The sequence below is a fragment of the Crocuta crocuta genome, unplaced genomic scaffold (genome assembly GCF_008692635.1).
Source record: "Crocuta crocuta isolate KB4526 unplaced genomic scaffold, BGI_CrCroc_1.0 scaffold229, whole genome shotgun sequence".
Taxonomy (NCBI): domain Eukaryota; kingdom Metazoa; phylum Chordata; class Mammalia; order Carnivora; family Hyaenidae; genus Crocuta; species Crocuta crocuta.
Window position 1 is genome coordinate 7,831,775 of NW_027536464.1, and position 21,403 is coordinate 7,853,177.

General features: G+C 42.5%; 1 protein-coding gene across 1 annotated transcript in view; it reads right to left on the reverse strand.

Annotated features, from left to right (window-relative positions):
• FARSB (phenylalanyl-tRNA synthetase subunit beta) overlaps window positions 1–13,722 on the reverse strand; it is a 69,300-nt gene extending 55,578 nt beyond the window's left edge. The window contains exons 1-5 of the mRNA XM_077748657.1: window positions 13,639–13,722; window positions 8,246–8,301; window positions 5,584–5,738; window positions 3,661–3,730; window positions 2,958–3,073 (exon numbers count right to left, since the gene is read on the reverse strand). Coding sequence (XP_077604783.1) covers window positions 2,958–3,073; window positions 3,661–3,730; window positions 5,584–5,738; window positions 8,246–8,301; window positions 13,639–13,696 — 455 coding nt within the window. The 5' untranslated portion in view covers window positions 13,697–13,722. The remainder of the gene's footprint in view (window positions 1–2,957; window positions 3,074–3,660; window positions 3,731–5,583; window positions 5,739–8,245; window positions 8,302–13,638) is intronic.
• Between the last annotated feature and the right edge of the window lie 7,681 nt (window positions 13,723–21,403).

Consider the following 21,403-nt stretch of genomic DNA (forward strand, 5'->3'; position numbering starts at 1 on the left):
AGCGGCCGGCCGCCAAGCGTTTCGAGTTTAAGTCTAGACAAGTATTCAAGAGTCTGCCCGCAAGACAAAACCACCCCTCAGAGAAAGTCAAGAATCTTATCCATAACTTAACATTCTATATGCAATCAAAAAGCAGGGAAATAGGACTCCTACTCCAGACCAAAAACCGGTCTGTAAAAACGGTACTAAGATGACCCCGAATGTCAAATAACCATACAAATTTTAAAGTTCCTTCCATAAAAAACTTTCAAGAATTATGGGGAAAATATACACACAATGAGCAGAAGAGGAAATAACCGCAAAAAAAGAGAAACGTTTAAGAAGAAACCAAATGGGGGCACCTGGGTGGCTCAGTCTGTGGAGCATCCGACTGTGGCTCAGCTCAGGATCCCAGGGTCCGTGAGTCAGAGCCCCGCTTAGGGCCCTGCGCTCTCAGCTTGGCGCCTGGGACGTGCTTTGGATTCTGTGTGTGTCTCTCTCTCTCTGCCCCTCCCCTGCCTGTGCACTTTTTTTCTCAAAAATAAACAAAAATAATTTTTTTAAGAAACCAAATGGATTCTAGAGATGAAAAAAGTAAAGCTTCACTGGACACTTCCTGCCAAGATGGAATAACACTAGATTTTCTGCTCTTGCCTGAAACCACAAAAGGGGTAAAATACGGGAAACTGTTTCATGGGTGGCACTGGACATCAGGCAGTGAAGGCCGTGATCCCAGACAGACAGGAAATAAATGAAGTGCGCCCCATGACTGCCCAACTTACTGCCTGGAGGGGTTTCCAAGCTATCAGGCAGGGAAGGGGGACAGGGCTGGAGAGCAGCAGACTCTCTGAGGTGAAAAGACATAACGGGGAGTCTAGGGAGCCCAAGACGGCCGGAGTTCACGGGAAACAGGACTGAAGCGGAGGGCGCTAGAATGATGGAGAGCCGCAGAGCATCCCGCCAAGTGTTCCGCGGAGTACTGCTCCGTGCACGCGTGCGAGGAAAGCACTCGGAGGACAGTGAAACTATGGGAAGGACAGTGTTCACGCAGACGGCAAACCTCAGTGTCCTGTGGGAATGGATCAAGTAGACAGAAAGGTCTTGCCTCCGTATTAGCAATTTGCCCTACACAGAACTTCATCAAAGTAGGGGAGAGGCAATAAAACCAAAAGCCAGGTTTTGGGTTTTTTTTTGTTTTTTTTTAAAGATCAATGTGATTGATCCTCCAGCCACAGCGATCAAGGGAAAAAAGGCAGGAATGAAAAAGGTGACATCACTACAACATTAAAAGAAGAATAAGAGGGACACCTGGGAGGTTCAGGGGGTTAATTTCCCCTCAGGTCATGATCTCATTATTCCCGAGCTCACGCTCCACGTCAGACCCACCTGGGACTCAGCTGACAGCAGGGAGCCTGCTTGGTGCTTGCGCCCACGCTCCCCTACCCCCCTCACACACACACCCCCCCCCGTCTGCCCCACCTCCTCTCTCTCTCTCTCAAAACAAATATTTTTTTTTAAAGACTTTAAAAAAGATAAGGGAACATCATGAACCACTTTTTGCCAATATATCTGATACTGTAAACGAAGTGAATTTATTTCTTGAAAAAAAAAAGTTTCCCAAGCCCACACAGGAGAGTGATTCGGATTTACTGACAGGTAGGGACTCGGGCACACCAGAGTATCAGGATGTGATTTACTTCTCCCCTTAGAAAAAGCTCCTGATTCCCAGAAATACCACATAAACAGAGCTGAAGGCTGAATTAAGCGAGGAAATGCCTTCCCATTTAGATTCTTCAAATAAAGTATGTCCAGAACATAAAATCAGGTTCAACCACTTACTAGCTATGCTTCTACTGGTCAGAAGTCTTTTGTTCTTCATTTGAGATTATATTTAAATTCTTATTGTTTTGCTTAATAATGACATTAACAAGCTAGCAAACAGACTATTTATAGCAGAACTGGGAATATTTAGAATCTGAAAAAGTTTCTTTCACCACAGAAACAAAGATGTTTCTGGAAATAGAGACCTATTGGTGTTTCATTTTTAAATCATTTATTTCTTCCCAGAAGAAAACATCCAGGGTTCCCTCCAGCCTTTCCCCATCACTTCCGTAGAGGCCTCTTCTAGTCTCCAGTCTACCAAACTGTAATTACTGCAATTAATAAGTTTTTCTGTTTTTATTCAAGACATCTATAACTGTTAATCAGATCTTTTGATCAGCATGACATATGCTGATATTTCAGGACCAATACAAAAAAAAACACAAAACCCTTGCTATGTTAGCTAAAGCTTGATGTTTATCAGTAAATACATCATTCCCACTAGGATTTTTTAAATACTGAAAGTAGTTCAAAGACTCCCACCGTTACCTTCCTTGACCTTTAGTTCAGAAATTATACAGGGTTGAAGAGCACTGCAGTAAAGGAGCATATGGGAAATGATGAATAGTAATGTCCAATAAGGGTAAGAAGAAAGTCAGTTTATTTCAAAGTCTCAGGTTTCATCTGTCAACTTATAATTTATACTCAAGAAGTGACATCAAGCCAAAAATGTTTCCATTTTAAAGTGACAGGTTATTTTAATTTTAAATTACCACCACTTAACATTTAGTAGTATAACACACTACTAAGAATTTGAACTGAACGACAACACAAATATAAAAACCAAGGAAATCTCTAGGATTAGATATTTCCTCTCCATATAGTATTCCAAACAGAGCTCTCATTTCTCTGTCTATAAGCAGTAACAAATAACTCTCCGGTAAAATTTAAATGGATTTCAATTTAGTTAAGCAAATTTAAACTCTTGTTACTCTCACATATTAATTTAGAAATGCTTTGAAAAAAATCTGCGGAGGAAGAAAGGAGGGAGGGAGGGAGGGAAAGGGGAGAGAGAGGGAAGAGAGAGAGAGAAAAGGGTAAAAAGAGGGGGGAAGGGACAGAGGAAGGTGAGGAGGACAGAAGATGCAACGACAAACCTGCAAATGTTCTGATGTAACTTCTCCTGAAGCTCAATGAAGCTGTCGTATCGATCTTTAGTGAACTTTATATTCCGGAGGACCGCAGCCACAGCGTAAGGGCGTATCTTCGCTGTCTGCAGTGCATCAGGGCATTAGATAGAGTCCAGACTAGGGCCTTTCTTTGTAATAACATCTTGTAAAACAAAGTTAGCTGCACTCGATGTTATCACAAATTCGCAAACACGTGTATATGTTCATTCAATCAAAGACAGTGGTGACAAGAGAAAAAGTCATCATTCTCATGGAATTTACATTTCAGTAAAATTTCTGAAAATTTACTGAATAACTGAGAAAAAAATTAACCTTTTAAGTAGTTTTCTCATAGTTGATATTTTTACCAAAATAACGTCCCCTCAAAGTTTCTATAAATTTTATTAATATACCACAACTTAAACAATTTTATCTCAAAGTACTTTAAACACTTGGCTGTTATTTTCCAAAATTATTCATGAAAACAGATGCTTTGCTTTTAATGAGAAATGAAAGGGAACATTGACAATTTTTAAGAGCCGAAGGCTAAATATATGTCCCTTTTTAGCAGACGATCAAAGGAAATTGTGTCTGGCAGAGGGTGGGCTTTGTTCCATTTTCCTCCCCACCTTATAAACACATACAGCAAGGAAATTTTTTAAGAAGGAAAATAATAATTTATCTTTATTACCTCCTCTGTGATGATCAATTTCTGGATTTCTCCATTAGGTGTTACCCGCTTATACACTGGAGCCTTTATCCTAAAAGGCAATTAAAACAAACTTGACCATTTTTCACCCAACCACTTCCTAAGTTGTATTCTGCGTAAAGTATATAAAATGAATAGACCTAGGACAATTGGCTGAAGTTAAAGCAAATCAAATTTAGGCTGACTGTTAAAACAAAAAGCGAACCTTCTAACACTGAAAGTGGCCCAACGCCCCAGGCCTAGGAGGGTCCTACTGCTGGAGGGTCCGCAGAGGCTAGCAAACCACTAAGCAACCAACGAGGGGGAATTTACATCAGCTGAAGAACTGGATTCAATAACCTTTACGTTTTATTCCAACCACAAGATTCTGAACCTCTAACAAACATAGGGTTTATCAAAAACACAGATTGCCGGGGCCCCCGGGTGGCTCAGTCAGTTAACTGTCTGAGTTTGGCTCAGGTCATGATCTCACAGTTCATGAGTTCTAGCCCTACATCAGGCTCTCTGCTGTCAGCACAGCATCTGCTTAGGATCCCGTTTTCCTCTGTCTGACCCTCCCCCATACATTCTCTCTCTCAAAAATAAACAAGCATAAAAAAATGTTTTAAAAAAAATACAAATTGCCTGGGGAGCCCAGGTGGCTCAATCAGTTGAGCATCCAACTCTTGGTTTCAGCTCAGGTCATGATCTCAGGGTTCAGGAGTTCAAGCCCCACATCAGGCTNAACAAAAAAAATACAGACTGCCTGGTCCCATCCGGACCTACTAAATCAGGATACTTAAGGAAAGGCCTGGCAAATGATACATTTTGAACATACAATCCACATAATTCTTATGAGATTGAAAACTAATATTTTAATCAATACTTCTCAAGCCTCAACGTGCTTACAATCAAGTGGAAAATCTGCTAAACCGCAGTGATTTAATAGGTCTTGAGTAGAGGCTGAGACTGCAGTTCTAGCAAACTCTCAGGTAAGAGAGAAGATGCTGGAACACAGACCACACTCTGAGCAGGAAAAGTCAGTCACTTTCCTAATTTTGTCTGATCATATCACATGAGATGCCTGCTAAGAGTAGAAAATTTTAGTCAAGCAGGTTTGGAAAATGTACTCTAAGGAATTACCTCTGACCCTAAAATATGGGGATATGACTGTCATGCAGAGAGAACCAATGGAGTCACCCTCCAAATTTTAACCATTTAAGCAAATGCCTCATCATCACTCTTTCACCCATACCAATCAGGCATCTAAAACCTCACAGTTGTAGAATCCAGCCCCCTGGCCAGAGGCTCTTATTCTTTTGTAGCTAAACAAATAATATGTACATAATCAAAACCAAAAATAATTATTTTTGATAGCTGTTACTGTTTCACTTCTTTTTCACTTTATATATTCAATACATGAATAGTTGGAAGGGGACTTAAAAATATCCTTTCTAAATTAGGAGACTAAAATCAGAAAGGCCAATGAACTTGCCCACAGTCAGGCAACAATCACAAAACCTTCAGTTTTCCAGTTAGGATGCTCCACTCCCGAGTTTTCTTAGAGTTCTTAAGCAAACAGCATATCAAGTTTTGCCACCTCTACTTTCCTCCCAACTGTTAACAAATCCAATGAGCCATCTACTTCAACTGGATTACTGAGGAAATTCACATGAACCCACTAAAAAATTTAAGAAGCCATAAAATCATTAACCGTTCCAGCTTTAAATAGGTTAGGACTCAATATGCACATTTTCAGATGGCTATAATCTGCATGAATCTTACTCTCCAACCCTCTCTCTCTCTATGCAACCCTGAAGTTGTGTATTTGCCCAGCAAGTTTTTCTAAAGGCTTACATAGTATCGCTGATAATGACAGGCAAAAGAAACCTAACTTAGCAAAGTGTTTAATAAACATTGTCTTACCTTTCTTTGAAGACTTGAAGTCCTCGAACCAATCCTTCCAAACACAGGAGATCATATCTATTGGCAGGGACGTCAATTTTGTAAAGAACAACATCAGAGGCTCCCTCTGCCTTTTCATTACCTTGTTCCTTACTTATGATTTCTTTCTCAGAAGTCTAAAACAAGACCAAAAAAGTAAAGTGAACTAAATCTTAACTCTTTTGAAAAAGTAGTAATCAGTGCTATAAAGTAGTAACTACATTATATATGTTCTTTTCTGCAATAAAACATGTTTATTATATCTGCAAAAAATAAAAGTATTAAGAGTTATAATCACAGCAACAGAAAATACTCCAATTTTTGCTGAGTTCGGACATCTAGCATCCTCAGTCATTCTAGAACGGCACTAATTCATCTAAAGCAAAGGTCAGCAAACTATGGCCCACTGGCCAATACCATGCCTGCCACCTGTTTTTGTAAATAAAGTTTTAATGGAACATCACCAGGCCCATCTGTTTACGAATTACCTACTATGACTTACACACTGCAACAGCTAAGTTGTGACAGAGACTACACCGCCTACAAAAAAAAAAGTCTGCCCATCCTGGATTTAAAAGAAAATACCATCACCAAGTACAGAGGGCAACAACAGCAAAAAGTGTCAAAGATGCAAAGTCAAGATGATTCACTAAACATAAGAAATAAGCCTTATAATGACTCTCAAAGCTAAATGCAGTAGGCACCCATGTGAATATTTAAAAAAAAAAAAACATATGAAGAGATCAGAAGCTGTGGTATAAATAAGCAGAGATTACAGTCACAATGGGAAGCAACCTAATGACAATAAAGGTACGGAGCAGCAAGAATAAGGCAACCAAGGGAGAGGAGAGAGAAGAAATACCACCAGAATAATTTTAATGCAGTGCCCAAAAGCTTAGAAAACCTCAATCACCACATTATAGCAGATAATAACAGATTTTAAGTTTATTTATTTTGAGAGAGTGAGTGGGAGAGGGGCAGAGAGGGAGGGAGAGAGAGAATCCTAAGCAGGCTCCTCACTGACAGCATGGAGCCTGATGCAGGGCTGGAACTCACTAACCGTGAGATCATGACCTGAGCTGAAACCAAGAGACGATTAAACGACTGAGCCACCCAGGTGCCCCAATCACAGATTTTCTTAAAGATAAACCACTGTCAAGAAAGATAAGAATTACCATGGTGTACACTTGAAATAAGATTTGTATATTAATTATACTTAAATTTAAAAAATCAACAGCAATTTTACTGATCCCTTTGAGCGCTATTTAAATTCTAACTCTTCCTCCTCCCTCTGCCTTTCATGTCACATTCTTATCTCCCCCATCATAGGAGATGTGGCATTTCAGGAAGGACCCTTATGAAGAAGGGCAGAAAATGTGGGAAAAGGCAGAGAAATGGAGACCTCTGAATCAAAGAAAAAAGGCCTACTCCCTTTGCAAAAAAGACACCAGCTTAAATCTTTCATTTCAGTATCTCAGATCATGCTAGGCCTGTATGTGAAGACTAGGTCTGTAGGGCTAACAAAAATCTTATTGAAATCAAAAACCACAGAAATTTCAGAGCTGGAAGGGGTCTACATGGATGGTACAGTCCACCCTTATTTCACACGTGAAAAGAAGGCCCAGAAAAATGATGTAATTTGTCAGTGGTTACACAGCTAGTGAATGTAGGAGCTTGAACTATTACTCAGATTCCCTGATATCCAGTCCAGAACTCTTAGATCTCATACATAATCCAAGTGTAATTATTACAGCAACTTAACAGAAAATCTCAGCCAACTTCAAGCATAAAGACGCTCATTAGCAAAACAAAATCTTCCTGTAACATCAGTTAAAGCAGCAGAAAAAACAAGGCAAATCAATCTACATTTATGTCAGCCTAAAGATTTAGCTTCACAGTGTTATACCACTGCAGCGACCAAGAAGATAAAAGGCGTAAGAAAAAGTAATGCTAAATTACAAGAGAAATATTAAATCATTTTAGTTATAAATACAATGTCTATTATGTAATCATGAGTAATATATTTTGCAACTATATTACTTAATTTTAATATTTATATTAATAGTTAATATTTTCATTAATATCTTATTATATTTAATGATTATTTAATAACTAAAAGACTGGGAATATGCTTCATAATGATTTTTATAGACAGTTCTTCAAAAAACAGATCATTTTACGAGGTCAATGTATATACTAATGAGTGAGGAATGGATTAACACTGGTTAACCAGGAACAGAGGAAGGTACAGGAGAGCAGAGGAAGAGAAGCGGGGGAACCACAGACCAGGGAGACATAAACTCTGGCTGAAGTAATGTTTCCATTGTTCCCCACGTCTCTTTCCATAGTTAATTTATAAAAAGGCACTGCACCGCAACGGAGCACCCTCTCATTCTGGGGTTACCCAAGATGGTCTATCCATCTCCACAGCATTAGCCCCATAACTTGAGGTGACGCCTGAGATTTTAAAGGAAGTAACAGACTTTCTTAGAACTGAAGCTTAGCCCCTTGACACCAGGAACACAGCAATCACCAGAGCCCACAAACATCCCATCTCAGTCTAACCATAAGGTAACAAAATACAAGAAAGCCTCTGCAAAATGCGCTTATACACAAACTATTGAAAAAAATATTCAATACATACAATTTCATCAAGTTCCAGACCAAATTCAAAACAGAGTTCATCAAATTCTTCGTCGGCTGGAAAACAAAAAAGGAGATTGCTAATTTTAATCTTTTCAGCTTAAATGAGAGTAGTATATAAACTGCATTTTCTTTTAAAACCACCTCACACAAAGCATACTAAATATCAGGCATCAGATAGAACCATTTTAAAACTAAAAGTGACCCCAAAAATATTAAAAAACAAATGACTATTTAAGGGCTGATTCATTTACTATCAACTACAGAATTAGGTTACCTGCACTGGGAAGTTTGGATAGGGATCAAATTGTAAAGCAGACTCCAAAACACAGATCCAATACAATGGGATAATGTCATAGGAGTCCTATCCTTTAAAATTCTGAGGCCTTAGGGCGGGCTTTGGAGCCAGGCCAACCAGGCTTTCACTATCCACTCCCCAGTTCTAAGGGCTGGCACCTTATATAAACCTCCTGACTCCTAGACCTCATCCATAAAGTAGCATTTTACAGCCACTTATTTAGAGCAGGAAAATCTGGGAAAAGTTTTCAATAATACCATGCAGGTAAAAGACCTGCCATAGCTCCCTAAAATATACTAGGTCTGCAACAATTAACAGTTCTCTTCCTTACAGTTATATTCTACTTCACTTTACTACCTTATACAGCATTTTGGGGGGCTTTCTCATTATCAAAAATTGAACACAAACTGTCATTACCAGCATATTCAAGTGAAAAGTTGGACTTATGATTCTGATCTTGACAATCAACTTCAATTCAACATTTACTGAGAACCTACGATACGCCAGGTGGCTATACTAGATGCCAAGGCTACAAAAATAGGGGCGCCTGGGTGGCTCAGGTGGCTCAGTGGGTTAAGTGGCCGACTTTGGCTCAGGTCATGATTTCACGGGTTTGTGGGGTCGAGCCCCGTGTCAGGCTCTGTGCTGAACGCTTGTTCAGAGCCCGGAGCCTGCTTCGGACTCTGTGTCTCCTTCTCACTCAGCCCCTCCCCACTCACGCTCTGTCTCTCTCTTTCTCTCTCAAAAATAAATAAATGTCAAAAAATTAAAAAAAAATAAAATAAAACAATTCCCACCCTAACTACTTACTACTCTATAAAGAAATCAGACAAAACATAACTGGGAAATAATAACCACCTGTTTTGCACCACTACACACTAGGGTGATTGGTTATGCAGCACTAGAGAATACAGACTTTAGTCCCTGGAGGTAGAGAGCTGCCAAAACGAAATATGGGGAAACCGTGGGACTGGCTTTGGAATCGGGAGGCAGGCTTTAAGGACAGTGTAAATCAAACCCTCAAGCACCCGTTACAAGAAGCCTCAGAGTCTCTAACAGGATGCAGGTGAGGGTATGGAGGAAGGTGAGGTAGTGTCACTAGAAACTGGCAAAGGGGAATCCTTTTCATGTAAAGGCAGAAGTTCAGAAGCGCTATTACCCAGTTACACATACTGTGAAAAATTTACCTACTCAACTCAGTGATGTAACTAAGATTCCCAACCAGTGCTATAGGTGTCACTTGGTTTTTTTTCTTGTTGTTTATGAGAAAAGAGACAAACTAAAGACCATTAAAAAGGAGCCAGGACGTGATAGTATTGAAAATTCTCAGCCTCCTATGGTGTAAAATAGTACTAAAATTAAGAAATGACTTCTGAGCAAAGAGTAAATCCAGGGGATTGCCGGGAAAACATGGTCCAAAGATGAAATCAAGGATATGATTGTAAACTCTTAAGACTCAAAAAGATCAAAGGTACTATTCATTCAGAAAAAAGGCACTGTCAATCAAAGGTGTGCCTCACAAATTCAGTCACACAACTGAGTTTAATCAAAGGCCCTGTATCAGTAAAAATCCAAGGTACAAAACACCTTATTTCAGAAATTTGTGAGTGGGATGGCTTTTCACTGATGAAATGGAAACTAGCAAAATTCACTGAAGACCCACAAAGTTTTTTTTAAAAGAAATAACACAGGCAGAAACATCATAAGCTTGAGTTGAAAGGGACAGATACAGGACAAAACAAAGTCTCTGACCCGCCAAAACTATTAGCAAGTAGGAGATGGAGAAAACTAATCAGATGTAAAGCACGGGCTTTCTTTCCCCCACTAGGATCACTCAGTGCAGGGAAGAGCCTAGAGGGTAGGGCTGAAGGCCGCGGAGAATGAGCCTAGGCCTGGAGACCCAGTCAAGGAAGTCCAACATGCGCCAGTTCAGTTTCAGAGTGTCTCCCACTTTCCCTTCGGATGAGGAATGTGTACAGCCGTTTTCCTAGGCCTGTCACCCTGGATGCTAGCTGTCGGCTGGGCAGATCATCTGTCTATTTAGTCTCTGCGACCAAGAGGAACTATATTCCAGCAGATGTACTTAAGAAACTGAACCTGAAGAGCCTCGGCCACACCGGGGCCTGATTTAGAGAATTCTGAGCTGCTGCTGTAACGGGGAACACTTCTGGAACCCATGGGAAGGGGTGAGGAGATGTATGGGGGAGGAACAGGAATCACTGGGGGCCAGAGGGCACGCTGGCAGCCAGCCTCCAAAACCACCTACCTCCTGGTATTCACACCTCTGCGGAGTCCCTTCCACACTGTGAAATGGTCTGTGTGACCTCCGGAAGATAAGAAGGGATGATGGCACATCACTTCTGCAATACGACTGAGCACTGTGCTTCTATCACTCTGAACACTCGATTACCTGCTCTCTCGGGACCTCTCACTCTGGGGCAAACAAGCCACCATACTGCAAGCAGCCCTGGAGAGAGGTCAAGGTGGCCAAGAATGTGCAAGGACCAGAGGCCTGCCAACGACCACTTGAGCGAACCTGGAATTAGACTCTCCAACCCCAGTGAGGCCCAGAGAGGACTGCAGACCTGGCGCCCTCAGAACAACATAATGAGAGATCCAGCGCCAGGACCACCCACCTGAGCCACTTCTCAAACCATAAAACATATGACTGTTTTAAGCTGCTAATTTGGGGAGTAATTTATCATGCAGTGATAGAAAACAATTTGATCAGAAACTAGTTTAGAATCGTTAAAACACTGACTCTTTCAATGACTCCTAATTATACAATGTTTTATTCTGATCAGCTGTATTTCACGTGCTTAGAAACAAGGAAGATCAAATTGTGATAAATAATTCTAACAAAATGACACATCTAAGTGACTAGGTCTTAGGGCTTTGTAGGATATGTGCAGGTGGCTCTGACAGTACCGTCAGTGATCACACCAAGCAGAGCAGGACCAGAACTGAACAGTGGAGACAAATCAGTTAACAGGAAAATGTTAACTGTGGCAAAAGGAACACACCTGAGCAGAAAGGTGATAAAAGGTAGACTACGGAGATAAAACTGCCCCCAGAAAAGGAAAATGACCAGAACAACAAAAGCAGCTTGAGAAATATCTTTGGTGAGCAAAACGATGAAAGTGAAGGCAGTGACAGGTAGAAACAATGGAATTTAGGACAAAAAGCAAACCTTGGAAGGAAAATAGAGGGAATGTGCATACATAAGAGTGAATGAAACAGCTGAGAATAAAAAGAGAGGGAGACTAATAAAAAAAAAAAAGAGGGTAAGAAGCATGATAGACCCATTCTACTTAGAAACTAGATGCTTTGCTAAACATGCTTTCCCAACTTTGACCTCAACCCAATTATGTTTCAAGAAACAATACAAGAAATATAAACCGATGAGTATTTCTAACGTGTCTTAAGTACAGCTCAATAACCTCAATTTTTCTGACTTAAATTTTATTTATCTATTTTTATTTCCAGAGAGAGAGTTTCCACAGGGGAGGGACAGGGAAGTGGGGAGGAGTGAGAGAGAATCCCAAGAACGCTCTGATATGTCAGCATGGAGCCCCGATGCAAGGCTCGAACTCATGGACCATGAGATCATAACCTGAGCCCAACTCAAGAGTCGGACACTCAACCAACTGAGCCACCCAGGCGCCCCTCTGACTGAAATCTGAGTTAGTAGCTGATAGATACTTAAGGGGGGGTTGGAAATCAAGCTTGCCTGATCACTCAATAAGAAAAACATGGGAGGGGTTGGCTAGAGACTATATTAAATCATCACATAGATGTTTTAGATGTAAAACATCACATAGATGCAGATTACAAATCTCACCGTTTTAAAAACCTAAAGTATTTTTTACTTTCCCAGAAATGGATACCTGAGTGGTAAATGATCACAGAGGTCTTAAATATTTACCACAAACCTACCATCTTGTGAAATTCAGGCATGTCACATACCATTAGTAAGAATACGGCTTAAAAGAATGGGTTAAGAAATATGAGCACATTATTAAAAAGTGTAGGGAATTAGAGCTGAATTCAGAAGTCAGAAAGTATTACCTCTATTTTCAGGGACTTATGGCAGAACCCTACCAAAACTAATACTTCAAGAATAGGTGGTATCTAAAAGGGCCCCTTTAGAAACGTTTTAAAAGCTATCTGCATGGTAACATATTATCTTAGGAAGCAGTACCTGTTAAACCCACTAGGTCTGTTATCATGCTGAACCCTAACATCCAGAAACAGTTCTCACAAATCAGTTCCCACAGCCTTTATATAAGCTGATTAATTCCGGGGAGAGGTAGCTATCATTTCAACTGCTACGGCCATATGGTCCCTGACAATTGGCCTTACTATTTCCTCCCTTTTCTAAATGGGGTTGTCTTGAGAAAAAGAGAGGAAGCACAGCATGAAGACTGAGCCCACTCAGTAAAGACTCCTCGTCGTCACTCAGGTCCCAGACGTTACTATCCTACCTAATGCTGCTCTTTGCACAGTAATATGGCCCTTAACATAATCCAGAATCAGCTTTATTAGCGTGCTGGCTAATTGCCTTCTTCCTCCTTCATTAAAACGTGGACGTGGGACCTTACATGTTACTTGCACTGTTACATTCCCAAAGCACTAAGAAGAGTGCCTAGCATATAACAGGTGCTCGAGAAACATTAATAAAATAAGAATGCCACCACTTGCTGCTCAAACTACACCACCCCTCCCCCACTCCCTCACAAATGGAATTTCTATAGATTCCTCTTGTTGAGCCCAACTAGCCGCACTCGGGATGCAACCTAGAGCTTCATTCCTATTCTATCCCCTGAAACGAGGCACGCAATAGATGCTCCATGAGAGACTGCTGAACGAATGACACGGCGAGCTCGGCACGTGAGAATGATGCAAAAGCAGCCCTGGCAAGGCAGCTTGGGAGAGGCTACTTCAGCCCGCCCGGCCGCTTGGACCACCAGTCATCCCTGTCTACACCCGCACCACCCGAGGCCAAAACCTGCCGGGCAGCATGAACGTAGCCCTTTTGAAGGGGGTCCCAACCTCGGAGCAGAGACACAAAGCCAGGCCCTGGCGCCGGCACTTACTGTAGGTCCGACCCAAGGCTCGGAAGAGCAAATCCCGCTTGACGCTGACAGTCGGCATGGCGAGTCGGGCCCTACTGCGCCTGCGCGGTGAACCGGCCGGGGCTCAGCGCGCGAGGCACGTAGGACCCGGCTCCCTCTTGTGCGGGCTGTCTTCAACATTGCCAGTCGGCTTCCAACAGCGGCTGCCTCGTTTTTCCTCTGGAGGCACGTAAATTGCGAGAGTTAAACTCCTTAAATCCATATGCGTGGTATTAATAACGTTCAGGCTGAGACAGGAGAAAACACTGGCTAGAATATGCCACGATTTGATAGGCAATACAATAGGCAGATTGTAAAGGTCCTCACGCCTCCAACCCGCTACGGGGAGAGGACGCCAAACTAGTGGGCGGGGCACAAGGAGAGGCACGTCGCGGGGGCGGGGCCTGGAGGTGGAGCGTTCTCACCCGGAGGTGGGGAGAAGCTGAGCGCGCGGCTGCTGAGGCCGCCTCCGGAGAAAAATGTGCAAATCTGATCTCTGGGAGCTGGAGAAACCATAAGGCCGCAGTTTGGGCTTCAATCTTCGCGTTTGCATACAGTCTCCCTTGTACCCTAGGTTTGGGCCTTACAGCAGCCTTTTAAAAGAGTCTTCCCCAGAGACCTTTTTAGAAAAGGAAAGAAACTGGGTTTGGCAGTGCTCAGTACTCTGCTGTCATTAACAGATTTCCTCTGTAGAACAACCCGAAATGTAATAGGCTGAATAGAGGCCCTCAAAGATATCAGGTCCTAACTCTTGGCCCCTGTAAATATCACCTCATCTGGAAAGTCTTTGCAGATTAAGGTTTTGGAGATGGAGAGCTTATCCTGACTTATCAGAACGGGCCCCAAATGCAGTCACATGCATCCTTTGAACAGGGAGGCACAGAGACATTTGACGGAAACAGCAGAGGGGCCGGAAGTATAACCGCGAGGGTGGAGATTGTGATGATACAGCCACAAGTCAAGGAATACCAGCAGCCACCAGAAAAAGATCATGATGGACTCTCCCTTGACTTCTGGAGCAGGCCTGGAGGGTCTATAGACACTTTAATTTTGGCCAAGTGAAACTGATTTTGGACTTCTGGCTTCCAACTGTGAGAGGATAAATTTGTTGTTTTAATCCCCCAAGTCCAGGCGCGCTACAGGAAACTAACATACAAACATAGGCGATCATTATTCCCATTTCACAGATGGTGAGACTGAGGCACAGATGGAGTCACTCACCTCTCAAGGCAGAGCTGAGGCGGTTTGATGAGGGAGACCTGCCTTTATCCTTTCTACTATATAGTGAGTGAGGCCTCCAACCCCATTCAGGTGGGGGGGGGCAGTAGGTGGTTCTAATTTAGGCCTCTCTGACTCCCATCAAGCAAGTTTTCACTATATTAGTTTCCCTCCGTGACTACGGGCAGTCCCTTCCCAGTGCCCAACATAACAGATTGGCAGAGGCCTCGTCAATGGCAAACATCTCCAAAGCCCAATAAAATCTGCCAAATTGGTACTTCGCTCTCAATTAACGAACAAAGGACTTCCTAAATTATTGCATGCTGACCTGCTCTCCCCTCGGAACCCCAAAGTGTTCTGTCGCCTCTGAACCTCACTTTCCTTATCGACAAAATAGGGATAATATACACCTTAGAGAATTTTACTAAGGATCAGAAATGCTCGTAAATGATTAATGTAGTTCTTAACTCCTAGGTCCTGGAAGTCAGGCAGCTGTCATTATCTTCTGCCCTAGTCGGTTCCTGTTTGTCTCCAACCACCAGGGGCATTCTGTTCTCATCTCCCTGTATCCCCAATGCATTCATCCTTTCTTTTTTGTTTTTTTTAATGCTTTTTTTATTTTTGAGAGAGAGAGACAGCGTGAGCAGGGGAGGGTCAGAGAGAGAGGGAGACACAGAATCCGAAGCAGGCTCTGGGCTCTGAGGGCTCGAACCCACAAACGGTGAGATCATGACCTAAGCCAAAGCCAGCCGCTCAACCGACTGAGCCACCCAGGCGCCCCCATCCTGCTTTTCATCTTTGTACCTTCACTAGGACTGAAGGTTTAGAGGATTCTAATGGAAAAGAGAAAACTAGAACACAAGTGCTCAGCTGACTGATAGGAAAGACAGTTGGAAAACGAGAGTGTATACCACAAATTGTAGTTAGGTGCTGCTTTTGTCTAAGTTTAGGGCCAGCTGGAGAGCAAGAATGAGATGGCAGTGCTGTGCCTGATTCGCAAGTCCCCAGAGACCACCAAGGAGCCGACACCGATGCAAGTAAAAAAGGGTCTTTATTACAAGCTCAAGCAGGGGCTTCCCCGCCTACCAGTTTAGTGGCAGAAGGTGAACAATAACGAGTAGGGTTTTTATGGGGTGAGGGACGGGGTGTTACAGTGCACACGTTGTACGCATAGCATCATCACATAAGCACCAATTACAACACCCATGGTAACAGCTTTGACCGTTCAGTATCTGTGAGGTGTCCATTACTTTTGGTGGGACCCAACCATGACTTTTGAGGATCCCTTGAAAATGACCAATTATGAGGTGAGTTCAAAGGGCCCATGTGGGGTTCAGGCAAGTGGTGAGAAATTAGCGAGTTTGTACAGAATAACTGTCTACAGTTCCCAGCCTTGACTCAGACCACAGGAATGTTTTTTTGATTAGCTGACCTGAGGGTGGTCGGCGGATGGCTTTAGCCTTGAGCAATCTGAGGAACGGGGGCTACGCGCAGCCCGAGGTTGCTCTTAATGGAGGCCTTAATCTCAAAATGACGTTACTTAGGCTCTTCAGCAGCATTTCCTAGAAATGAAAGATGGGCTGGCCAATATACATGTAAAAAGTTCTCCTTGCATTAGAAATTAGGGAAACACAGGTGAAAATCATAATGACTGTTTTATTTTTTTAAAAACGTTTTATTTATTTTCAGAAAGCAAGAGAGTTGGGGAGGGGCAGAGAGAGAGGGACACACAGAATCCCAAGCAGGCTCCGCAGCTGTCAGCACAAAGCCCAACGCATGGATTGAACTCATGTACCGTGAGGTCACGACCAGAGCCGAAATCAAGAGTTGGACACTTAACCACCTGAGCCACCCAGGCGCCCCTGTAAGGAAATCTATTTTCATCCCTACCAAATTGGTAAAAATGTGAAAGCCTGACCAAACAATGTTGGCAAGAATTGGGAGTATAAACTGATACAACCACTTTGGAAAATAGGGCCTGACTTAGACGAGCAGAATGTACATGTACATCCCCACCTGCTGTTACACTCCTAGGAATATTTCCCGGAGAAACTCTTACCCATGTGCCCCAGGAGAGCAAATAAAAACGTTCGGGGTTACACAGTTCATTTAAGAGGAAAAAAAAAAAAACCCAAACCAGAAACAATCCAATGTCCATTGATTCTAGAGTTACTAGAGTGCATAAATGATCAGGATAAATCCATACATCGAAACACCATACAGCTGTAAGCTGTGTATATAAACTTGAGTAAGTCATAAAGATACTGAGGAAAAAAGTGAATCACAGAAGCATATACACAGTATGATGTCATTTATGTAAGAAAAAAATAGGCTAACCTAGGAAATTTATTGTTTAGGCATACATAAATAGATGGTAAAACTAAGGAAAATGTGTGATAAAATAGAGTAGTTGAAGTGGGATAGAAGGGATGTAGATGAGGGAGTTGGGATACATGAAGCATTTCAAAAACATCGGTGATGTTCTATTTTACCTAACATACCTTCATGGGCATATTTTAAGAAAGTAAAGATTAAAAAAAAAGAGATGAATGTGGCACTTTTTGGGGGGTAAGGTGACAAATACTTGGTGGGCTATACCAATAGGAATAGTTGATGTTTGATTGTTATTTTTTTCCATAAAGAGCTTTTTAAAAAAAAGCTTCAGTCTCAATTATAATTCTTTTTTTAAAGTTTATTTATTTTGAGAAGGAGAGAATGTGCACACAGGCACAAGTAGGGGAGGGGCAGAGAGAGAATCCCTAGCAGGCTCCATGCTCCATGCTGACCCTGAAGCGGGGCTCGATCTCCCAGATGTGAGACAGTAACCTGAGCAGAAATCAAGAGTCAGATGCTTCAACAACTGAGCCACCCTGGTGCCCCTTTAATCTTTTTCTTAACCGTAGTTCTCTTTAGAGAACGTATTTCCTTTATTGTACCCTTTGTATTTAACAGAATTGTAATTAGCAAGTTTATTTTTGTAACGAGGGAAAAAACAAGATTAGAGGACACAGACATGTGTAGACAATCCAGCTCTTTCTTCACTATGTGATCTGTGCGAGCATGATTGTTTTTGCCTGTAAAATGTGTAACACACAGTGAAAGTTTCTGAAATGATTGTGCCACTTTCCTGTTATGCTTATGGGTTGAGCAGCAACTGAAAAAGAGAAGCTTTGAGGTCTCCAATCCTTCCAGCCTCGATCCTAAAGACGCAGTGCTGTGCCTCATGACATTTCACATTACAACAGCAGATAGTTTCAAGGGGTATGGCCAAAACAAACATTTGTCCCCTCCTAACCTCAGTTTTCTCATCCATAAAATGGAGACAGAACCTCAGCGGATGGCTGTGAGGACATCAATTTGAAACCTGCAAAGCACCGTTGGAATATTAGATATTTATTCTCAAGGTAACAGCCCAGTGATCTGAGATTATAAATTTGCTCTGGTATCAAGCTTAGTAAAACTCACGCTGATGCCTCCAGTAGGATGAGACAGGGCTATAAGCTCAGGTTGTAGATGATAACGGCTTACTGTAAGAGGCCTTGTTTTCACTGTGGTTTGTCCCAAACTGGTTCTGTTCTGGCTAAAACCTTGTATGTCTTTCCTGTAAATTTCCAGGACACTATCCCCTTTGTAGATTACCCTGAAACTTTTAGAACAAGATCAAGGTCCATCTTTCTTCCTGGGTTTCTACCGATGGTTCTATCTAGAACCAAAAAGGTCTGTGTTGGGCCGGCTGAGAGGTAGGGCAGAGATGCCACAAAATGGTGGACTTATTAAGATGGCTGACCTTCCCGCCAATACATCGGTGACCGTTATGACTTCGGAGGGAAACAGAAACTTAAGCAAGAAACTCAAGAGATCGCCCCTGTTATCTGGGCTTCCCCCACCCCCACTAACAGGCTATAAAACCCCTCACTACCCAACCCGGGCGCGACTTCCCCGACACCCCTCTCTTGAGTCGCGGAACCTCGCCCAAGGTGCATGCAACAAAACTCCTCCTGTGGAACATTTTGCCTTGGAGTCTTTCTTACTCACTTAAAAAATCTTATAGTCTGCTACATCTGCCAAGTTGGGTTGACTGGCACTAACTTCCCAATTGTCAAACCAATGGTCACCTTCAATGGTTACTTTAAAAATAAACTTCATAGACCCTTTATGTTATTGACCACCCCTTCATTCTTGAAATTCTCCTTTAGTTTTCCTGACTCCAGATGCCTCTGATTAGCTCCTGGATTTTTCTACTCTCTATGTGAGAGACAATACACTGCAGTGGTAAGAGTTCTATAATAACAGATTGAAACCTTGCATTTACTGCTCACTGAGACCTTCAACCAATTGCTGATTATTCATAAGCCTCAGTTCCTTATAAAATGAAGGTGACGATAATATGTACATCATTGATATACCGCAGGATGCTTATGCAAATTTTAAGAGGAGTAGGGTTTAGCACGTGATAAATATCAACTCTCATAGGTTCCTGTACCTCCCACACTACCCTTTCCCTTTCTTCAGTATAGGATACCCTATGGAGTTATGTCTGGTGATCTTCTCCTCAAGCAGTCTCATTTCCACTACTACCTAAACACAGATGGCCCCTATTCGAACCCCCAGCCTATGTCTCTCTTCTGTGCACATTTCTTACCAACTCCTGAACATCTGCTCCTGGGTATCCAAGAGGCTGGCATGTCATACTCAATAACAGACCTGTCCCCTTACTCCTAAATGTACTCTTCCTCATGTGTTTCCTATCCTTTTCAAAGTCCCCACCATCCACCAAACTACCTGGGCCAGAAATACTTAAATTGACCTAAACTCCTCCTTCATTTCTCTAACTGGTTATGATTGAGGAAACTTGGGCTCATCTGCCCAGGATGCCTTATTTCTCACAGCACAAGGTAAATCTTTGCGTCACCGTGTTAAAGCAGTGGAACCCTGCATCTCATGCCAGTGTACCAGGGGTAAGCACCTGATCCCACCTGGATCTTGGACTTGGGACCACAAGGGACTTGAGGAGGTCCATTTTATTTCATGGTGAAAGCAGTGTGGTAGGAGTCTGGAGCCATTGGTGGCCATGTTTCCCACCACTCAGAGAAGATAATCTGCGATAAGATAAAATGATACTGACACCAAGAGAAAAGATAGTGGGGAGAAACCTAGAAGCATTTGGATGATTGTTCTTAAGACTCAGGCGTCTCCCTCCTCTTTCTGAAATTTTGGTTGTTTCACTGAATGAAGTTCAGATGGCTTAAGCGTGAAAGGTAGAGGGTTACACCTGAGACTCAAGGGGTCAGCAGATGCCCTGTAATGTAGGGCCCAAACTACATTAAAGAGTTTAGACTTTGTCTTAAGAACAATGAGAGGAAATCCCAAGATTTTAAGCAGAGAGATAGCATGATCAATGAAATATTTTGGAAAGGTCACTTTGGGTACATTGTGTAGACGGAATTAGGAGTGTTAGGTCATCAACTGCAGCAATTTCTTACTTGACACATCCCCAAAGGAAAGGGAATCAAGAGCAAAAATGAACCATTGGGACCTCATCAAGATTAAAAGCTTTTGCATGGCACAGGAAACAATCCATAAAATTAATAGGCAAATGACGGAATGGGAAAAGATAGTTGCAGATGATATATCAGATAAAGGGCTAGTATCCAAAATCTATAAGGAACTCACCAAACTCCACGCCCGCAAAACAAACAATCCAGTGAAGAAATGGGCAGAAGATATGAACAGACACTTCTCCAAAGAGGACATCCAGATGGCCAACAGACACATGAAACGATGCTCAGCATCCCTCCTCATCAGGGAAATACAAATCAAAACCACACTGAGATACCACCTCACGCCAGTCAGAGTGGCTAAAATGAGCAAATCAGAGAACTCTAGATGCTGGCGAGGATGTGGAGAAACGGGCACCCTCCTACACTGTTGGTGGGAATGTAAACTGGTACAGCCCCTCTGGAAAACAGTGTGGAGGTTCCTCAGGAAACTAACAATAGAACTCCCCTATGACCCAGCAATAGCACTGCTAGGAATTTACCCAAGGGATACAGAAATGCTGAGGCATAGGAGCACATGTACCCCAATGTTCATAGCAGCACTCTCCACAATAGCTAAAACATGGAAAGAGCCTAAGTGTCCATCAACGGACGAATGGATCAAGAAGATGTGGTTTATCTATACGATGGAATACTGCATGGCAATGAGAAACAATGAAATCTGGCCATGTGTAGCCACATGGATGGACCTTGAGGGTGTTATGCTGAGCGAAATAAGTCAGGCAGAGAAGGACAGATACCATATGTTTGCATGTATAGGAGGATTAGGAGGAACTTGACGGAGGACCATGAGGAAGAAGAAGGGGGGAAATGGTGGGGGAAAGGGAGAGAGGCAAACCATGAGAGACTCTTGAATGCTGAGAAACAAACTGAGGACTGATGGGTGTGGGGGAGTGGAAGGGGGGGTGATGGGCATGGAGGAGGGCACTTGTGGGGATGAGCACTGGGTGTTATATGGAAACCAACTTGAC